This window comes from Trichosurus vulpecula, chromosome 2 (assembly GCF_011100635.1).
Source record: "Trichosurus vulpecula isolate mTriVul1 chromosome 2, mTriVul1.pri, whole genome shotgun sequence".
NCBI lineage: Eukaryota > Metazoa > Chordata > Mammalia > Diprotodontia > Phalangeridae > Trichosurus > Trichosurus vulpecula.
In genome coordinates, this window is record NC_050574.1 from 222,815,749 (window position 1) to 222,830,559 (window position 14,811).

At 35.2% G+C, this 14,811-nt stretch overlaps 1 protein-coding gene across 1 annotated transcript in view; it reads right to left on the reverse strand.

The window, feature by feature from the left end:
• LRP2 (LDL receptor related protein 2) overlaps positions 1-14,811 on the reverse strand; it is a 263,004-nt gene that overhangs the window by 146,148 nt on the left and 102,045 nt on the right. The window contains 5 exon segments of the mRNA XM_036745398.1: positions 1,122-1,247; positions 4,462-4,654; positions 8,382-8,585; positions 10,357-10,497; positions 12,557-12,759. Of these exon segments, the coding sequence (XP_036601293.1) occupies positions 1,122-1,247; positions 4,462-4,654; positions 8,382-8,585; positions 10,357-10,497; positions 12,557-12,759 (867 nt within the window).

The following is a 14,811-nucleotide window of genomic DNA, read 5'->3' on the forward strand; positions in this document are numbered from 1 at the left end:
TAATATGTAATATTTATCTAAAATAATAATATTCCCATCAAGTAATTTTCAATCAATTTTATTTTTAAAAGTTGCTCTGAATTTCTTCTTGTTTTAGAATTTAACTTCTGAAAAATCAGAGGGCCAAATAACAATAGACATAATGAAAATACTAAATGCATTTATTTCCAAAAGTTTTCTCCTTCCTCTGGAATCCTGTACTATTTACCATCTACTGCCTTGTGCTCTTTCTTATCTCCTCATGTGTCTCAGTTCTCAAATCACATTTTCTTTCCCTGAAGGCAACTCATATATAATGGACTTTCCTGCCCCCCCACCGCCCCATACTTCCTTGTATGGCACTTAAATATATGAGAAGCTTGATAAATGTGATCTGATTGGTGTATTACTATCCAGAGAGTCTTAGACTCAGAAATTGGAATTGTAAGGGACCTCGGAAGCCATTTATTTCAACCCCTATCTGTCCATGAATCTCCTATACAACATCTCTCCAAAATGGTCATCTAATCTTTGCACCTACCTCTTAGGGTCAAATGATATGCTATTTGTATAATACTTAGCATAGTGCTTTTTGTAAAGTACATAGCACATAGTTTTTATTCATTTCATTTTTCAGTTGTATCTGACTCTTTGTGACCCCTTCTGGGGTTTTCTTGGCAAAGATATGGAGTAGTTTGCCATTTCCTTCTCCAGTTGATTTCTACAGATGAGGAAACTGAGGCAAATAAGGTTCAGTGACTTGCCCAGGGTCACACAGCTTGTAAGTGTCTAAGGCTAGATTTGAAATCAGGAAGATGAGTAGTTCTGACTTCAGGCCCGGCATTCTACCCATTGTGCCACTTAGCTGCCCTTAAAAGATAATATTTAATAAAAGCTAGTTAACTGACTAACTGACCTTTCCTCCAGTTTTCAGTAACACATACAAGATTTAAAGGAAGCTGTTGGCATAACTGTAGCTAATAGAGAATATTTATATTTTTGTGTTTTTATGTAGTTTTGTCTATTCTCCTAAATATCCCACCAAATACCACCATCATTCCCTTCAAGATCATGTATTCTTCCTTAACATCAACCCCAAAACTCCTCACATTGCACTCTATACCTGAAACTCAGTAACTTACCCCCAATCTAGGGCCAAACCATTCGGCCATCCAAGAGTGGTATTCACTATTGGCATTGCATGAGATCCATCACTCCAGGCTCTCATAATTTTAGCAGGACGATACCAGTCTGTCCAGAATATATACCTGTAAAATGGGAATATGGATGAAGAGCATTAAACCAAAGATGCCCAAAATGTGCAACAACTCTAAGTCAAGTAGAAAGTTTCCCTAAATTCTGATTTATTTTCTCCAAACAAAACTGGGCTTTAAAGATTCCTACATGAATTAACTAGTGATGTAGCTGAATACAAAATACAGTTATCAAAATGTGACCAACATCATAACAAATAAAGGGGTCAAAAGAGGCTAACATAATCACATATATGTATATGTATATAATGAATCTATGCATACATAACAAAATACAATATATCTGTGTATAAGAAATAAAATTCTAAAATGTAGAAGAATATAATATTATACACACACACATATATAGTTAGTTAGTACAAAAGGTTCTAAAAATACCTTAATTATTTTTTATCTACACCCATAAGAGTCAACATGGTATGGGTAGAGAGCTAGCCTTGAAGTCAGAAAGATCTGGAGAAGACCTACCACTGACACCTATTGGCTATGTGACCCTAGGAACTTCTCAGCACCCACAAACAATTCCATAGTTCAATAGTGTCAAACTCGAATAGAACCCAGGCCACTAAACCATATGTAAGGATCCCTGAAGCATATACTGACTTTAAAAACTATATATTTACATTATATATGTTCTATTGTATTTTTATTTATTGTGTTAAATAATTCCCAATGACATTTTTAATCTGGTTTGGTAGTACTCCAGAGTGTCGTAGGCTCTTGAACTCTGTTTGAAACCTCTGGTCTAAGCAATAAATAAATGGCAAAACTTGCTGGTAGAGGGAACTTCCTTGCTGAAATTCCCTTACACAGATGAAGTGACCTCAGGTATACCAAAGCAAGTGCATGAGAATGAGTGATTATTCTCAAATAAAATTAGGAATAAATGTTAAGATTAATCCAAGTTCAACAAAGTTTTTTTTTCCAGGGCCAGATTTATATTTATTCATATAAAAGTACTTAGCTGAAGAAACTTAGTAAACACATACAAACACTGTATGATCCCTCTAAAACTCCGTAGCATAGGAAGTAAAGTAATAATCTAGCAACAGCAAATGGTACAGCTTGAAACAAATGGGCTTACTCATAGTCTTCTAATGGGATGCTTGCCAAGGAATAGGAATAAGAAATACATTAGAAAATGCTTCTCATGTGTGCAAAGCTTTCCAATATGATATGGTACTGGAAAAACTGAATAGCTGGACATCTGAAACTGGAAATTTCCTTTACCAAACCCAAATTTCATACAAGGCATTTTCACTTTTCAAAATTTGGGAGGAAAATAGCAAGATGACTGGCTGATTGGTTGAAGCAGAACTACACTCAGGAAGAATGACGTGAACAGTGACATAAGTTTGTTCCCCCAGAATTTAAATGTCATTGACTTTTCAGGCTGAGATTATTGCCAGCAGGATTTCCAAATAAGAAACCTGAGTTCCTAGGACAGTTCTGTGGAGACTTGCTAAGAGGACACAGAAGAAAACTGTACCACAAAGGAAGGGAGAGAGGTGTTGTTAAGTACACCACTGCTAGGAGAAGCCACATCAGTGAGATTACAGATCCAGTGAAACAGCCAAGAAGTAGCAAGAACATCAGAGAGAGGGGTTTAAGTCTAATAAACTCATCCACTTACTAACACTGTCACTTTAAACTCTCTCAGCTTTGGTTTCTCTATTTGTAAAAAAGGGACTACTCTCTCTACCTCTCTAGGGGTCATGGTCAGGATGAAATGGAATAATACAAGGCAAGATCTTTACAAACCTTATATAAATGTATATATTATATAAATATAAAGTATTAGTATCAGTCTTCACTGACAGAGGTCATCACCTATGATCGCAGAATCTAGAGCTGGAAGGAATCTTAAAGATCCCATAATTCAAACCCATCTTCTGACATTGAGGTGTATATTAAAAGTTGGAAAAACCATGGATTAGAAGACAAAATGAACCATAGACCTCTGTTGACCAATATAAAGCTAAAATAAACATGTTTATGTCTTAAATCTGTCCCAAACTACCTATTTTAATGAATGTCAATATATGCAAAAGAAATTTTATGCCACATTCCAGGTCTACCCCAATCTGAAGAGACTACTTAAGGTCAACACAGCTTTTATATACAGGAATACCTTGCCCAAGCTACCTTTTGATTCTCAAGAATGAAAGAGATAAAATTGAGCTAATAAGCCAGAAAACGTTTTAGTTTTTTTTTCCTTTTCATGTGGTTCTTCTTAAGCAAAGTTATTTTACCTGGAACTTAACTTCCTACAATGTGTCTTCTTGACATCATAGGAGTTAAAAGAATCCTCAAGGTAGTGAATATTTGGGCAACTTTTCAAAACGAGGCATCATAATCTAAGTTTCTTTGCAAATTGATGGGGTGAACAAGTACTTAGTATAGAAGTTAATAAAATTCTTCACTAATAAAACCACTATTATTAAAGGTTTTTCAGTCAATTTTATGAAGTGTAAGCTAAAAAGATACCAAAATAAACAAGACTTGCTTTATATGATTTTAGTTCTAGGGGTCAGTCTCTCACCACAAAGGAGTTCATAAGGAATATTAGCCAGACTTTTCATAATACATTTCAAAACAAAACTATATTGCTTGGAGTTAATTATTTTGAAAAACCCAACTTAGTATTTCATCATGCTCAAATAAGGTAATGTAAGTCCTGAAAAGGAACATTGTAAACTGCTCTGTCTTAACTTGTCTGACACTATAGAGTATGTAATAGTAAAATACATGGAACTTTATCTGGGGCTAAGAGATTTTTAGAAAATATAGATCCTACTGAATGAACAAGCAAGTTTTGCTTAACTTTATAGCAATACATTAAAGCAGGAACAGAATCTAAGCCTTTAAAGATAATTCCACTGGATATTCCTTCACTATAGAATCTATTTTACCTTGTACTTTCTTCTGCAATTCTGACAATCATGTGGGAATAAAAGGAAAATAAATTAGGAAATATGAAGCTTGGGGGAATATTTGTGAGAGGGAGATAAAGTGATTACTTTCATTTATTCTTATAGAGATAAAACTAAAAGCAATTTGGATTCAAAGAATACGATCTAATATTAACAAACCAAGAAGCCAAATTCCTAACAGCATCATTTTTCAATGACTGTAAACCTCAAATACCTAGGACTTAGAATATCAAGCTCTTAAAGAAGAAAATACAAATAGGCACACGTTTACTTACCCAATAACCGGATGGACCACTATTGATCGTGGGTTGTTTAAGTTCTGGACTATAGCTCGTCTTGATTTATCCACTAATCTCATGACACTGATACTCCTGTATCGGGGATCTGTCCAATAAAGATTCTTTGAAATCCAATCAAAAGCTAAATCTTCAACACTCTCCACCCTGTTGGCTGTGAGAATTTCTCTTCCTAAGGGTTAAAATATATGCATGGCTTAACTCAAAATCTTTTACATGTGGTTATATAAAGGCATTAATGTATATTTAAAATGTGGTTCAGCAGCTCACATAAAAAGGATTCTTTTAAAAGATTGCAATGCTACGAATATTATATAGAAGTGAAGAAGGGAAAAAATGTAAAAACCAGAAACTTCAAGGATTTTTTTAAATTAGAGATGATATGATGAGGATTTGGTCATGTAGTGATCAAAATTAAAAGTTATTTAATTCACAGAATATAATCTTATATTCATGAGTAATAACATTAAGTATGTAAATAAAATACCAATATACTCTTAAGGATTTTAAATATCAAAGGGAAAATATAACCCTGATAAATTTATAACTCACACTGGTTTGGTCTGTTTCTACCCTCCCTCACTCAACCTTCCATACAAGTTTTTTTCATGGCAGAAGATCTGAATATGTGATACCTGATTTCACTCACTTATGAACACCATCCTTAGCTAGCCTTAAGGATATGGCACTACCCAGCACGAGTTGTGGGGGTTGCCCAGAGGTATTAACTCCCAAACTCTTTACTCAAGAGTCATCCATAGTGACAACGCTGCCAAGTTTTCAAAAGACTAGCAAATACTCCACAACACAGACATCAGAATCAGGTGCAGGAAAAGGAAAAAAGATTGTTCTTTTCTTTGCAATTTTTTCAATTCTTTTTCACTTGTTTAAAGATCTACAATAGGGAAGTTACCACAGAGAGCAAATTATACTTTTCTTCCATGGAGAAATCTAACTAACTATATATTTAGATATTTTATTGATAGCTACATCATTGGGAGAACTCCTAAATCAATGACACCACACATTCATTTGAGTAATTGAGAGTATACATTTATACACATTATATACATTATACACATATGTATATGTATTTATGTATGTATGTACATATGTATGTATGTATGTGGCAGCTAAATGGAGCAATGGATAGAGTGTTGGGCCTGAAATCAAGAAGACTCCTTTTCCTGAGTTCAAATCTGGCCTCAGACACTCACTAGTTGTGTGATCCTGGGCAAGTCACTTAACCCCACTTGTCTCAGTTTCCTCATCAGGAAAATGAGCTGGAGAAGGAAATAGCAATCCACTCCAGTAGCTTTGCCAAGAAAATCTCAAAAGGGATCATGAAGAGTCAGACACTGAAACAACTGAACAAAAACAAAAGTATGTATGTATGCTATGTATGTGTACATGGGTACATATGTATATTCTAACACTATATCATTCCTACTGTTTTGAATTTCTGAAGACAACTAGGCTATTAGGTGGCATGGTAGATAGAACACAGGACTAGGAGTCAAGAAGACTCATCTCCCTGACTTCAAATTCTGTCTCAGTCATTTAGTAGATGTGTGATCCTGGACAAGTCATTTAGTTTCACTGTGCCTCAGCTTCTGTATCTATAAAATAAAGATAATAATAGCACCTACCTTAAAGGATTGTTATAAAGATCAAATAGGTTAAAATATGTGAAGTGCTTTGCAAACCTCAGTTACATAAATGCTAGCTAACTCTGGGATGCTTTCAAACAAAACACAGGACTCTCAGAAAAATTATCACTCCCATATCAGAAGAGAAAAGCAAAAAAGAGAAAAGGAAAATGAGATAAATGAAGAAGAGCCAGTTCAACATCCTTCCTACCTAACTTGTTGGCAAGAAACAAATTGGTTCCAGGAAATATATTGTTTTGTATTACAGAAGTAATACAGGTATGTATACCAAAGTAAATCAATTCTATTCTCTCTACATGTGCTTAGGTCACATGATTGAGACTGAGGACACCGTAAACCTATTTTTTTGTTCTATTACAGATTGTCTGCATACCTTAATCTCCCCAAGAGTCTATCTCTTATCAGAAATATAAGGCCCTTGCAGAGCCTACCTATTTGAATAGTCAGTCAGTCAAAAAGCATGTTAATTGTCTGTTCTTTGAGGTACCATGTAAGCACTGGAGGTACAAAGCTCACAGCCTAATGGGCTTAAGTAATGAATGGCTGGAGCCAGTTTGAAAAAAAATAAAATTGCCTAACAGATTTCAAGTCCAAGTTTGGCAGGGGGAGGCAGAATCTGACATTTGATCAGATTATGAGCTCCTTAAAGGCAGGAACTGTTTCTGCATTTCTTTGTATCTCTAACCCTTAATGAAATTCTTGGCACATAGTGGGTACTTAATAAATGCTTGTTGACTTTTTTGAGTTTGTCTTTTATTCTGATTTCGAGTTTTCTAGGAGAATGATGGAGCAAATTACAATCACAATGAGGACTGTGAGACTAGGGCTATGACCCAACTGCAATATTTCACGTGTTTAAATGTTAAGTAGTCATCCATTCTACAGATATGATGTCCTAACTTAATGATGTTATTTTGTATGCCAAGATTAATGTTGAAGAGCTTCAGAAGATTTTATTTTAGTTTGGTCATGATTTCATCAGTGTGAGGGAACTCCACCTGTGGAAGTGTCAATGTATTCGATCTATATTGGCAGCTAGTCTGCACCTTATGATCACAAAGAGTTGCCTGAGAAGTTAAGTGACGTACCTAAGATCAAACAGCTAGTATGGGTCAAATGTGTCAAACTTGAAATTCCTAACTGCAAAGTCGGCCCTCTATCCACCAAACTGTCCATGCAAGAGACTAGAAAATCTAAACACTGCTTTTCTGTAACACATTCCTGCAGATGAGTTTCATCAGAGCTACCTAAGTATGATAAAGCTAGGTCTATTTCTCTCTCTTCTATAAAGCAGGAAAAAGGAGTCACACTTAATGTGTATATGTTTATGTATATGTGTGGATACAATAAACTTATCTAGGCATTTAGTAAATGGTAATCATATCTTATGATTTACAAAGCTCACTTGCTTACAATAATTCTATAAGCTAGCTAGTAACAATTAATATCTCCCCTTTACAGATAAGAAAACTTGGCATCAAAGAGGGGAAGTAACCTACCCAACTCAAAGTTAGTATAAAGCATAATGAGTTCTTCCCTTCTATTGCTCTTTCCACCACACTGTGCTTCTGCTAGAGTATTTTGGTTAGTCCAATAGTCTTGTATAGTGATAATTAATCATAATAATATATACATAGATTACCTTTTTTTCAAACAGCTTGAGTACAATTAAATGCATTTAAAACCAAAATTAGATTGAACATAATTCATTATATGATGACTCAGAAGGCATGGATGCCAAAAAAAAGAGAGCTTATTGTATTTTATATAAATGAATACTTATATGTAATTCATCTTTAATTCCAAGTTCATGGATTTATTTCTTGCCTAAGGCCTAAGTAGTCTCTTGTTTTTAAACAGAACAAAATGGAAATAATTTTCTGACATGCTTGAATATAGACTAGTATCCTTTTATCGATTTCAGGCACTCTACAAAAGGTACAAGCTTTATGTTTGATTTCTTGATTGAGAATACAATAGTCAATTATCATCCACACATATTTGAGCTTTCAAAATAAAGGGAAAGTATTCATTGTAGTTTTGTTTGTTTCTGTTGTTTTAATGAATACAGCTACTAATATTTTTCTCTTGGTCAAACTCTTATCACCAAAGATATTAGACTGTCAAACTTAGAAGCAATACAAAGCTTATTAACTTATTTACTATCAAATTTCTCCAGCTAAAATAAAATTTCAGGCAGAGGATTTAAAGAAATTGATTATGTCCTACCTGTACCATCAATTTTTTGTTTGTAAATAATATCCTTAGTTGTATCTGAAAAAAAGATAGTGTCTTCCTGTGCATAAAAATCAATTCCAACAAAGTAGGAAGGGCTTCCTGTCACTGGAATGATGACATCTTCCTGGGTAGAGAGGTTGAATGGAATCCCACGCACTGCCAACTGGGATGAAAAGAGCAGAAATTGCCGCACAGCTACAAAGATTAAAAAAAAGTTTAATTTTTAATGGCCTCTTCAATATAAAAAGAACTCCTAAATAAATGTATATGCATAAAGCATATTTTCTATAATTTTCATGTTAGTGTGAAAATCAAAATTAATATGATTAGTTGGAAATAGTTGCAAAGAAGAAAAAGAAAGAGAAAGGAAAAGTAGAACAAAACAAAACAGTATGTGGTCAAAGTGTTTCAGACATAACTTAAGATGAATGTGATAAAGTGTTAGAATAACAAAGGAACAAAGTAGAAGGAGAAGAATAGGCAACCAGCTAGGAAGAAGACACATCTGTCCCACCTGCCATTTCTTCCTATGAAGCCTCTATTTAAAACATTTTTAGAAATGTGCTACATGAATACAGGCATTCAGAAGTTCCATTAAATCCCATGGGAATCTCATCAAAAACCATCTGTAAAATAAATTTCCCAGCACATTTTGTCTGCCTTCCTTCTGTGAAGGCCCCTATGCCAGAAAGTGCACCAAGGCTCTGAGAACATCAGTAACAGCAGCAAGACAGAGAATGTAAAAAATACAAAACATGGCAAGGAGGTTAATAAAAGCTTTTTAAACCTGAGGATAAAAGAAGAAGGTATCAGAGAACAGGAAGAAATGGGGGGGGGGGGGGCGGGAAGAAAGAATGCTGGGTCCAGGGCAGGAGATGCAATTTATAGTAACTGAGACAAAGTCATAGTTAGGTAGATAGATAGATAGATAGACAGACAGACACATAGATGATGGACGGATGGACATATGGATGGATACATAGATGGATGGATGGATGGATGGATGGATGGATGGATGGATGGATGGATGGAAGGATAATTATAGAGATATGCATGCTGTGGGTAAGTAGTACAGTCACTGATTTTAAGGATATTAAGAATATTTTTATTTGACTCCAGAAATAGTTGAGACATTAACAGAACTGTCTGAGGACAGCTAAGATGAAGCCCAGTCTTCCACCATGGTGTAGGAATAACAGGCACTAAAAGTTTAGGAACTGTCAAATATAAAGCCAAAATCACAGTTGGCAACTACTAAGACAATCTCTGGAGTGAAAATTGATACTCAAGAAAAAGAATTAAGGTGAATGGGTACATGTTTTGTCTCAAAGGCTTTGAAAGGTGTGATCTAATTAAAAGCTTACCTGATTTTCCAAGAAATATCATTAATTGCTTAAAGGAAACTACTAAAAATGTAGAGAAGAACATCTAAGGTAAAGTTAAGATGAACAGTGGAAAGTGACAACTAAATTGGAGGTTAGGCTAATTAGAGAAAAAAAACTCAAATTAAAACATCCAGCATTTCATTCTTGCATTATGTATAGCAAACTTTTTTTTTTATTTCCAAGGGGCCAGAGCATGAAAGGGGTATAACATGTCATCAGAAAGAAATAGAGAAGTAAGAGGGCAAGTAAGGTGAAAATTAAAGTCTGAAATAACTGAAGAGTAAATTGGAGACCCAACAAGACAGAAACCCACATCTTTAAACTCTACCAACATCAGCAATTATTATCTCTTGAAGGCCCACAGTGTACCTAGCACTGTACTATGTTCTAGAAAGATCACATAGAATTCTTTCTTTGTGCTATAAAAAAATCATAAGAAAGAAAGAAAAAAGATTAATCAAGCAAAGCAAGAGAAAACTACCCCCAACACAAAAAAAAAATTCCACTTGATAAGACAGAGCATGGACACATGGACCATTCTACTGTTTTGCTGAAAAGACCATCCATGGCATTTTTCTTACCAATGCAACGTCGTCCATCAGGGTGTAAGTCAAACCCCAGGATGCATCTGCAGCGGTAGCCCAGGCCATCATTATCAGTTCTATGACTAAGGACGCACACCTGGTCACAACCTCCATTGTTATTCCCACAGGGATTCCTTACTGGAAGGGGGGAAGGGGAAGAAATTGGATAGGATTAGATCTCAAGTATGCTCCTGTCATTAAGATATTGGCTTTCATATTTTCCCCAAAACTCAATTCAATACAATTCAAGAGACAGTCTTTAAGTATATTTTAAAGTACCTACTATGTGCAAATCTCTACGCTTAGAGCTAGAGATACAAATGAATGAACAAAACCATCCCTACCTTCATTTAAAACTTAATTTTAAAAGATGACTTGTTTTCTCCTTATAAAGTAGTGAGAATTTTCTTTTTCCACTTCCACATCTAAATATGAACCCTGACTTTAAAATAACATGACAGATTTTTTAATGAACATACCAAAATTTACACATCCAAATTAATAATGTCCCCTTCAAAATAGGAGGTAATACCTCAGGAAGTATTATGCCATTATTTCAATAACTGCTTCACCACTATGCCAAAATGTTTTGAAACATTTACTTAGGGAGTCTTTGCTTTTAAGATATGTGGTGCTTTCTTCTGAATCTCTTCCACAGCAGCAAATCCTGGAGGGTGAGTTTAACTTGTGAAAATATCCTCAGAAATAGATAGATAGATAGATGGATGGATGGATAGATAGATAGATAGATAGATGGATGGAGAGAGGCAGACACACAGATACATAGGTAAATAGATAACAAAGGAATATTGACAAGTGATTCAGAACCAAATCTGGTAGATAAAGTGGTCAACCTGACTGATAGTATTTAAAGTTAAAAACAATGTGACTATGAAGATTAATGATTGCATTCTCTCTTAGAAGCGGCTAAGTGGAGCACTGAATAGAGCAACAGACCTGGAAGCAGGGAAAATACAGTCTCTGAGATATACTAGCTGTGTGACCCTGGACAAATCATTTAATGTCTACCTCAGTTTCCTCAACTGTAAATGGGATTAGTAATAATAGCATCTACCTCACAGGCTTCTTGTGTCAATCAAATGAGGTATTTTAAAAGTTCTTATTGTAGTGCCTGGCATACAATAGGTGCTTAATAAATGCTTGTTCCCTTCATCCCCCGTTCCTGCCTGTGAAACTGACAGAAATTCCAAACAGTAGCTTCAGAAAGGTTTTAAGCAACAACGGAATTACTGTGAAAAGTACATGGCCTCCCACGTCATCTTTTTCGGGGATAATTACAAAGGTCTAAATTCCAGTATATTTGCTTTTTAGAAATCTGTCCCATTCATCCCACTATAGTCCTTTCTTAAGAAAAAAAATTCTGAGCAAGACAAATTTAAAACAAAATTTGCCTTTCTCTAACTCATCACTGACATCATTAAAAGTTCTTTTGATTTCCTTAATTACCCATTTAAGCCATATACAAAATAGAAAAGGAAAAAAATATAACAGAGACATACTGAAAGCTCAATTTAAAACCTAGGCAAGGTCTGCAAAAAGGAAGTTTCTCATGTATGAAATCCCCCCTCTTACCTCGGTGCCTTTGCAACAAACCTGGAATGTACTACCTCCAAACCTATCTCACATAATCCCTAGTTTCTTTCACAGCTCAGATTAAGTGCCACCATCTACAGGAAGTCTATCATGATTACTTCTCCCTTCCCTTCCCTTCCCTTCCCCTCTCTCCAGTTGCTAGTGAACCCTCCTGCCCAATGAAAATTTACTAGTGTCAATTTCATATATATTTTCTATTTACTCTGTGTATATTGTTCACACCTTAAGAAGGAACCTAGCAGATGAAGCTAACATTAAAAAAAACTAGAATTCTCCTTTCCTTTGTAAAGTGAAAAGGCAGAGCCATATGACTGGAGACTTATCGACAAGCAACGAAGAGATACGATATTCAATGAAGGAAAGGTTATAGCTCACACGTTGGCTTCTCTTAGGTGATTCATTATCACCAGTGTTATCTTCAAAGGCAATAATTAGGTACTTTTTGTCTCTAGATCACTTCATGTTATAAGCATCATAAATCACATAGTATCATTTACCATAAACTTCCATAACCTTACAAAAGAACTTTTTTAAAAATCATTTCCAATAACAAGAATTGCTTTCCATCAGTCTTTCAGCTTACCATAGGGCTGCCTGAGAGCATGGTAAATGGTCACTCCATAGGGCCTCAGGGAGGACTGGTAGATAATTTGGGGATTGGATTCTGAAAATTTATTTGCCTTCATCACTGCTAGCCTTGTCCAATCCGTGAAGAACACATTGTGTTCAAAAAGGCTTATTCCATAGGGATGAGGAATTATTGCTCCCCCATGAGCTATCGTCTTCCTGTTATAAAAGATACAATATATATTTATTCATTAAAGATGGATTAAATTCAATTTGACTCAAAGTCAAGTCATTTGTTAATTTTTAAATACAGAAATTAACAGAAAGTATATGCAATGGACAATATCTAAACATTGGCTAAAACAAATGATATGTTATAGTAATAGCTCACATTTACATTATATATTGACATTTATAAAGCTCTTTAAATATGCGCTCTTCTTTAAACCTGATGACAGCGCCTTAAAATATATTGAGTTAATACTGCTATCCTCTTTTTACAGGTAAAGAAGATTAAATGATTTGGCCAAAGTCACATGGCTAATAAGTAGTAAGATATGAACTCAGTCCTCTAACTCCAAATCTAGTGTTCCTTCCACTATGTTGACTGGTCTGTGTCATACATGTATTTCCATATATGGATTCACGTTCACATCAATGGCTGTCCTTACTAAACTGGTGAATCAAATAAATCAAATGGTCAGCCCTCGGAGAAGGGGATAACATTTCCAGCATCAACAAGATAGGAGAAAACTGGAAGATGAAAATTAATTTAGGTAGTTGAGACAACTAGGTGGCACAATGGATAGAGTGCCAGTCCTAGAGTCAGGAAGCCTCATCTTCCTGAGTTTAGATCTGGCCTCGGACACTTATTAGCTATGTGACCCTGGCCAAGTCACTTCACCCTATTTGCCTCGGTTTCCTCAACTATAAAATGAACTGGAGAAGAAAATGTCAAACTGCTCCAGTATCTTTGCCAAGAAACCCCAAATGGGGCCACAAAGGATCAGACATGACTGAAAAACAACAGAACAACAAACAGGTGGTTGAAATTTTAAGGGAAAAAAGATTGGATTGTTTCACAAGCAAAGCAGGATGGCTTGATAATATGCAAAGTTGATGAGGACAGCAAGAAAAATTATAAACAAAAAGGTACCAAGTTGTTAAGAGTCTTAAAGTAATAATATACAAAGAAACCAAAAATATCTAGAACACGACTGTTTACACATATGAGATTCTTGACTGAGAATTTAAGCTCATTTTAGTGAACAATTGGTTTGACTTTTTCTTTTTTAATGAACTGTAAGGTTACTTAAAAGGATAGGTTAATTCAGTTAAGATATTTAAATCAACAGAAGTTGAGGAATATAGAAAAGGCATGACAAGGGCATCTTAAGATGAAAAGAAGAATGTTGGATTTGGTATCAGAGGGCCTAAGTTCAAATTCTGTCTCTATGCTTAACAAGCTGGGTTTCCTAACTCCCCGGGCTTCAGTTTTGTGATCTGTAAAAGGAGGGGGTTAAACTAGATCATCTCTGAGCTCCCTTTTCATCTCTGATCCTGAGAACTGAGGCTGAATGAGAAAAAATAAGCTAGATGAAAACCTCTATGGGTAAGAAATATCAGCCCTAAGAATCTTTCGGTTCACTGAGACCAATCTTAGATGTGGGCCTGGGAAAAACACTGGGAGGCTTACAAATATGCATAGGGCAATCTTTTTCACTTGTATTTTAGCCAAACAGAAAGGATTTGGAGAAAAATGAGCAAAACCAGTAAAAATGTAAAAGATTAGAGACAAGGAAGAGCAAAAAAAAAAAAAAAGGCCTAAAGCACTAGTTAAAGTGACAGGGTACACCTTAAATATTTTTAGAAGGGCACATTCAGAACAAGTGACTGATCATGGGTAGGTAGCTCCTGTGTGAATGAGAAAGACATTTCCTGCCTCAGCCAAACTCCTGACTTCTCAGAGCTAGCCACTCACAGAACAAAGGGAATAACTATGATTTCAAACTATCTGGTGACCTTAATTAAGTACCACTTTGATGTTACTTCACAGGCAAAATACCATTCACATCCTAGCAAAAGGACATCACACTTTAACTTTTATGTTTTCCCAAACCCTTTAACCTTAGAACAAAATACCTAAGTGTCAATGGCAAAAAACAACTAATTGATAAATGAAGAATACAAAAGTTATCCAATTAGCATGTTAGAACATGCTACTAGTAGTCAGCTAGAATTCTGAAAAACATTCTCACAAACATTAATTTT